At 45.7% G+C, this 7,500-nt stretch overlaps 1 protein-coding gene across 1 annotated transcript; it reads right to left on the reverse strand.

Moving 5' to 3' along the window:
• Positions 1-3,145: 3,145 nt before the first annotated feature.
• LOC125296043 (transcription factor Sox-9-A-like) lies at positions 3,146-7,406 on the reverse strand. Its single transcript, XM_048245680.1, has 3 exons — positions 6,642-7,406; positions 5,991-6,235; positions 3,146-5,590 (listed from the first exon to the last, which is right to left on the reverse strand). The coding sequence occupies exons 1-3, from the start codon at positions 7,076-7,078 to the stop codon at positions 4,806-4,808; spliced, it is 1,467 nt and encodes a 488-aa protein (XP_048101637.1). The 5' UTR covers positions 7,079-7,406; the 3' UTR covers positions 3,146-4,805.
• Positions 7,407-7,500: the final 94 nt, after the last annotated feature.

Consider the following 7,500-nt stretch of genomic DNA (forward strand, 5'->3'; position numbering starts at 1 on the left):
CCTTCAGTCAGGCTTCACTTCAGAATAAACTCACTGTTAATTTACTGCTTCATGTGTAAAGTGCGCTGGTCAATCACAGTTTGTGTGTGTGTGTGTGTGATTGTTATATGTGTGTGTTCTGGCTGTTTGAATGTTGTGTGCGTGTCAATGTGCTCTGAGAGCTTGGGTTTGAGTGTGTTGACAGTTTGCTGTTGGCTCACAGTAGGACTAAGCCCCGACTCTGCTGCCAGTCCCCTCTGACTGCCTCCGCCATTCAGGGCCCAGCCAGCGCAGCTGATTGACTATTTGCCAGTTAAAGAGAGGGGTCCAACACACACTCACACACACACATACACACACACACACACACACACACACACACACACACAGAGGCACACAAAGACACAGACAAACACACACACACACACACACACACACACACACACACACACACAAAGGTTGACTTTTGTGTCCCAGGATGCACCTCTCTGTTCAGTGTGCTCTGATTTGCTTGATTTTACTTTGTGTTGTGCTTTATTGTTATTTGGTCTCTGGGGGTGACTTGCCAGATTTCTTCTCTTTTTCCCCTCTCCCCTCTTCCCTTTGGCCCCAGCAGGGACCACCCATTGGGTCGGCCCGGCAGCGGCCTGCGTAGAATAATAATGCAGGCCCCTGGGAAAGGCGCCCGCTGAGAAGGCCTGCCTGAAAAGAGAAAAATTTGGTCTTGTTTCCGATGCCTCCCAGGAACATTCATCAGGGAGCTCTCACTAAAGAAGGCACCACACACCACACACACACACACACACACACACACACACACACACACACACACACTCACTCACTCACTCACTCACTCACTCACCTCTCACCTATGTTGAGCACTGTAATATGAAAACTTACAGAAACAAATTTTCTTTTGATATGATCATGGACAATCTCAGACTTGCTGGCGTGAATGAGTGTCTATTATGTCTGCATGTGTGAGAGGTGTGGGAGGATAATGGGGGTGGGGGGGTTGGAGAGAGAGAGAGAGAGAGAGAGAGAGAGAGAGAATGAGAATGAGAGAGAGAGAGAGAGAGAGAGAGAGAGAGAGAGAGAGAGAGAGAGAGGAGAGAGAGAATGAGAGAGAATGAGAGAGAGAGGGTAAGAGAGAGAGAGAGAGAGTGAGAGAGAGAATGAGAGAGAGAATGAGAGAGAGAGGGTAAGAGAGAGAGAGAGAGAGAGAGTGCCTGGCTCCTGTGGTCTGCAGTCTGAAGGTGTGTCCTTGGCTACCCCCTGTGCTGTGAGTGAGTCACATGGACTGCTGATGGGGTCTTGATGTGATTTCCCTCTGAGGATGTTTACTGTAATTAGCCCACCACGTGGGGATGTATCCACTGAAATCTGACCGAGTGTGTTTGCATGTGTGTCTATGTCTATGTCTGTGTCTGTGTCTGTGTATGTCTGTGTTTGTTTGTGTGTGTGTGTGTGTGTGTGTGTGTGTGTGTGTGTGTGTGTGTGTGTGTGTGTGTGTGTGTGTGTCTGTGTGTGTGTGCGTGTGCGTGTGCGTGTGCGTGTGCGTGTGCAAGTATGTGTGTGTGTGTGTGTGTGTGTTTGTGTGTCAGTATGTAGAAAGCAGTGGACATTCCGTAGTTGGTTGGAGACTTCTGCTCTCTCCTGTGACTGCCTCTCTGATAGTTCTATCAGATGTTTTTCGCTGTTGAAAATGATTCATCAACTCTTGCATTCTTTCTTTCTCAAGTTCTGCCACTCTCCCCTCCTCTCTCCTCTCTATCCCACTATCCCCCACTCTACCCCACTTGACTCTTCTCTTCTCTTCTCTACTCTCTCCCTCGCCACCAGTTTTTTATATGCTTTAATGTCCCATTAAAAACTATGTTTATTAATGCGATAACCAGAAGTGGAAAGTAGTGCTCTCCGCTCGGCGCTGCAGGGTATAAGCTTTCAGTAATGCCAGCCCAACTCTGCTCCTGTATTCAACAGAACAGATGCTCGGGATTTCTAATGATACGTAATATGTGGGAGGGTGACCATAGCAACCTCCACATCCACTTTCACAAGTGTGCATGAGTGTGCGGGGCCTTGTTTGATGTGGAATTTCAGGCCATAAAAAGGGAAAATCCTGTCCGCCTACGTCACCACCACCGACCACCGAGTGTAAAATCCAACGTTCTCAAACTCAAAGAAAGAACACAATCCTGTTTCCCAACAGCTAGATAATCTGGCCTAAGGTGAAGGGGACACTTCCCACAGAGCTGGCATGGAGAGTTGGCCATTTTATTTGGAGCTCTTAGGAAGAAGTTAATGTGTGTGTGTGTGTGTGTGTGTGTGTCTGTGTGTGTGTGTGTGTGTGTGTGTGTGTGTGTGTGTGTGTGTGTGTGTCAACATGATAGACTATTAAACATTTTCCATCCTTTTCCTTTACTGTAAGGTTGTTTTCTTATATATACGTAAATAGGGAAGTGGGGTCACAGGAAAAACAGTATGGAAAAAAGTATGTTTTTTGTGAGTGTGTGTGTGTGTGTGTGTGTGTGTGTGTGTGTGTGCATGCATGTGTGTGTGTGTGTTTGTGTTTCTGTGTGTGTGCCTCATTACAATACCTTCACGGCTAGGCCGCTGAAATAAAAAGCAGGATGGTGTGTGTGTGTGGGTGTGTGTGCTGTAAGCCATGGGGTGTTGATGGTGAGGGTGTGTTTTTGTGTGTGGCGGGGACCTTTAGGCAGCCACTGGAGTGTGTACATAGAACATGCTGCAGTGAGAGGATAAAGCAGTGCAGGTTGGCCTCAGCTGAAACATCTCAGCTCCTGTTTCACCATTCAGCTCCAGAACGGCTGCCTGCCCAGCAGACCCTTACTGACCACATGCCATGGCTCTCACAATTACACCAAACCCTATAACCATAGCTGCCTTTAGAAATAAATACTATATGCTTATATATTATCCACTATTAGTTATAGGTATTGTTTGCCTAAATGTTAAAAATAAATGGTATTTTAGGAATTATTTTGATTAAAGTTAATCGACTGATATATTTGTGAACATAATTTATGTCTTGAATTATGTATTTATGAACATAAAATCATGCAGAAATGTGGTAGTCTGGGATATGCACCCTTTAGAATATATAATAGAAAAGAGTTTTTAAATAACAACAGAGAAATGTGGGTTATTTTTTATATCTTTTCTTTTTATTGCAAACAATATAATACAAAAGATAAGCTTCTTTAAGACACTGGTATGTTCGTACCTAGGAAACAAAGACTCAGCTGGGTTAAAAGATGTCAACATGAAATCTAGAATATGGAATAAGGAAAGGAACAACACTCTTTGAAAAAATATACGAATAAAAGCATTCAGGTGATATTACAAAGAATATAACCGTTTCAAATGTTCAACTTTGCCACTGTTTCCAACAGCCTTTAACTCTGCTTATAATGAAAATAACAACTTCCAGTTTTCTGTCTTTCTTTTGATCAAGTTCTTATAACAATTAGAAGTAATCTGTACACAGCTAGATAATTAATTAGAAAATATTTAAATGGAATCATTTACAAATGATAAATAATGGAGATGTTTTTCAAAGTTCGTACCACAACTTAACAGAAAAAAAACTTGTTTTACATCTTGGTTAGTTATACGGAGAAGAATTAAAAGATAGGAAGGCAAAATAGTTTTTTTTTCAAATAAAATTAATACTAATGAATAAATTAAAGATGTTAAGACTGGCAGTAAGGAAGTAAGGAACTCCACTGAGCCTAACAGAGGGGTCAAGGGTCACTTCCTGTGGCTCCTTAAGACAGGAAGTGAGAGGCGGGTCTGGGATGTGGACACACTTGGCTCTGGATTGTATGCACATGTGTATAGGTGTGTTTGTGTGTGTGTGTGTGTGTGTGCGCGCATGTCGGCTGAGCAGGCACACGTGGCATCAAGGCAATGCTCTCCTCTCTCTCCAAAAATGCAGAGAAAAGTGGAGCATGGGCAAAACTACACGGCACAATGGTACGCTGATTAGGCTGGTGTGACTGCTATGCTGCTGCACTGGCACTACAAGTAGAGCCATCTTACAAGACTTAATCAAATACATACACAGAGACAAAGCACATGTGTGTTTGCTGGCATAAGAATATACCTCCATAAGGACCCAAAAACCAAATATTGGGAAATTACATTTAAATAATAAACACTGAGTTCCTCGTCTAAGCACACTTTTTAAAGGACATTGTAAGATGCAAGGAATGCTTCAAGATTGTACAACCCAATTCCAGAACATACAGTTGTATAGACTGATGACCTGCTGGCCCACTATAAGTCCCAAACTACAGCTGGAGTTGACAGGTGGAGTCTTTGTTTCCTCCAGTCTTTACCTAAGTGACAAGAAAGGCCAAAGAGTCCACCTAAGGCTGCTTTTCCTCTGTGTTAACGTAGAAAAACAACAAACTGCTGAAACAAAATATATAAGATCATGACACATACACAGTACATACTAAATATTTATCATGAAATATTTCCTCACAGAGGATTTCTCTTTTTAAAAATAACAAAGTCAGATGAGTTTCTTTTCATTATATCTAGAAAAATATAACAACAACTCCGCTCATTAAAGAAGGCACAATTGGGAGCCATTTTGTTGTGTTCTATACTTAATTTTCAGAACACATTATTCTTGTTTGCTTTCTCTCAATTGTCTGTTTTTTATTTTGTTTTCGGCTTGTCTGTGAGAGTGTCTCTTGCTGAGGTGAGTGCTGAGGTTCAGCTTTGTGCGGTGAGCTCTCTCATTCTCTCTACCTATCTCTTTCTCTCTCTTTCTCTCCCTCTGTGTCTGTCTCTCAGGGCCGGGAGAGCTGGGTGTAGACAGGCTGCTGTTCCCATTGTTGCGGGCTGTGCGTTTGGGGCACGGAGGGCACGCCGCTGGGGTCGGCGATGGGGGTGTAGAGCGGTCGTTGGCTGGGGTTCATGTAGCTGAAGCCGGAGTAGAGACCGGTGCCCTGGCCCCCGGCGCCGGCCGAGTGGCTGTAGTAGGAGCTGGCGCCGCCCTGGTGGTCGGAGTAGTCGTACTGGGCGCGAGAGATGGCCTGGTAGCCGGCCGCGGCGGCCGCGGCGCTGTAGTGCTGCAGGCTGAAGGAGCCGTAGGCCACAGCCTGAGGAGGGGAGCCCTGCTGCTCACTGTAGTGACCGGGACTCATCTGCTCCGTCTTGATCTGGGCCGGGCGCTGCTCGGACGCGCTGGACAGCGTGGTGAGGGAGTGGCCCGTCTGGCCCTGCTGCGCGGCCTGCTGCTTGGCCAGCCAGCTCTGACCACTGGCGCCGCCGCCGCTGCCCGACACCACCTGGGCACCTGACGGACCGTAGCCGTAGCTCTGGGAGCCGTCGCTGGCCACCTGCATGCCCGGCTGGCTGTGGGACGGCAGGTACTGGTTGAACTCGTCGACGTCAAAATCGAGGTTGGGGATGATGTCACTGCTGAGCTCGCCAATGTCCACGTCCCGGAAGATGTTGAGCTGACGGACATTCGGTTCGTTCATGGGCCGGCTCTCTCGCTTGAGCTCACCTTTAGAGGAGGGCTGGTCTGTCTTAGGGGTGGTGGGAGGGGTGGGGGGGCCCTGAGACTGGCCTGCAGAGAAAGAGAAAGAGAGAGCAAAGAGTTAACTACACTGTGCACATGACATTGTTGACGCAAGGAAGGCTACTAAAGATATCCTTTGAAATTAAGAACCTAGAGATAAGAATTGGCAAGTGACTGGCAGTGCGGTGCCATTATATAATAAGTTCCCAAGAGCTTTTCAGGAGATAAGTAGGCCCAGCAGCGACAGGTGGGGATATTTGCATGATGGCTCATAAAGTACTAATGATTTACAGGCCGCTTTTTGGGCATGATCCGGAAAGCAGCGAAGAAAAATCGAATTACCAAAATTATAGGATTTGTTGCAACATGTTCCTCATTACCAAATGTACTTACATATTGTGTATTTCTGAAAGATATTGAGATCAGCTGCATGAATGATATGGCTTACCCGAATGATCGCTGGGAGAATGCACTTCGCCTATGCTGGAGGCGGGAGAGTCGGCTTGTAGCGCTTTGAAGATGGCATTGGGAGATATGTGCGTCTGTTCGCCGTCCTCCGACTCGCTCTGTCCATTCTTCACAGACTTCCGTCGACGCGGCTGGTACTTGTAGTCGGGGTGATCTTTCTTGTGTTGGACCCTCAGTCGTTCAGCTTCCTCCACAAAAGGGCGTTTCTCTACTTCGTTGAGAAGCCTATGACGTGTCAATTAAGCATTATTAGTCATTTGCAGGAATAATAATAATATAATAATAATAATAATAATAATAATAATAATAACCATCATCATTATCATGATTTTAACATAACGAGCAAATATACAATGCAAAAACATATAATAGATTAAAATATGGAATATGCACTTTAACTGCAGAAATTGCAATGTCATACATTTTGGCCGATTGACTGAATTGTCGATTCAACGTCACCGAAAGTTCTTTCTATCAAACATTTAAAACGAATGCATTTAAATTAATACGTGAAATTACGTAAACTGATATAGCCCATCAAACTGTTTGTTGAAGAATTATTTTCCCCTGCGAAACAATATGCATGTGCTGTCACATCTGCAGAGGTGAAGGGCGCGCGGAGCATGCTTACCTCCAAAGTTTGCCCAGCGTCTTGCTCAATTCGGCGTTGTGGAGGTGTGGATACTGGTCAGCTAGCTTCCTGCGCGCTGCTTGCGCCCAAACCATAAACGCGTTCATGGGTCTCTTAACATGAGGCTTGGACTTGCTGGAGCCATTCACTCGAACTGGCATGGGCACCAGTGTCCAGTCGTAACCTTTCAACACCTGCGAGACGGCATCCCGGATGCAGACAGGGAACTTTTCTTCCTCCTCTTTCGGAAAGTCTCTAAGAACCCCATCCGGCCCCAGAATATGGTTCTCGGATGGTCTAGTGTTTTCGGTGTCAGAACTCGATCCTGATGGGCACGGGGAGCCTGCGGAGTCCACGGACATACTCGGACTCGGGGCGTCAGAGAGACACTTCTCCTGTTCGTCTGTCATCTTCAGGTACGGATCGAGTAGATTCATGCGAATACGCGAACGGAAACTCGCTGAAAAAATACAAATTCTAAAATCCTCTGCAGGGAATCTGCGAGAACCTTTTCACTGGCACCTCGGAAGGGTGTTGTGCCCACAGATTTGAATCAATCCAGTTCAAAGTTCTCAAAAAGAAAGAAAAAACTTTTTGAGATCCCTTTGTGCGTTTCCAAACGATGTCTCTTCAAAGTCCCTTTCCGTGCGGCTGAAGACCAAAGATCACTAGTGCGGATATATCAATGGCCATGTATTTGAGCTGTCAGTTCAATATCTTTGCTCCAAAGTGAATGTCATTACCGTCCTCGTACCTTAGTTGCCAGAAGGAGTGATAAACTGTGAGCGCGAAGTGCTTTTAAAGCATGATGAGGAGTGCAGTGAACACCCTATTGGTCAGGCGGAGCTTGAGGAGGCGT

The sequence above is a fragment of the Alosa alosa genome, chromosome 6, assembly GCF_017589495.1.
Source record: "Alosa alosa isolate M-15738 ecotype Scorff River chromosome 6, AALO_Geno_1.1, whole genome shotgun sequence".
Classification (NCBI taxonomy): Eukaryota; Metazoa; Chordata; class Actinopteri; order Clupeiformes; family Clupeidae; genus Alosa; species Alosa alosa.

What these genes read in the sequence shown, in the direction of transcription:
- LOC125296043 (XM_048245680.1), bottom strand. Translation starts at nt 7,078, where the DNA reads ATGAATCTACTCGATCCGTACCTGAAGATGACAGACGAACAGGAGAAG. An exon ending in ACGCTGGGCAAACTTTGGAG is followed by an intron (nt 6,236 to 6,641) that starts GTAAGCATGCTC and finishes GACACGTCATAG; the next exon opens with GCTTCTCAACGAAGTAGAGA. An exon ending in TTCTCCCAGCGATCATTCGG is followed by an intron (nt 5,591 to 5,990) that starts GTAAGCCATATC and finishes CTTTCTCTGCAG; the next exon opens with GCCAGTCTCAGGGCCCCCCC.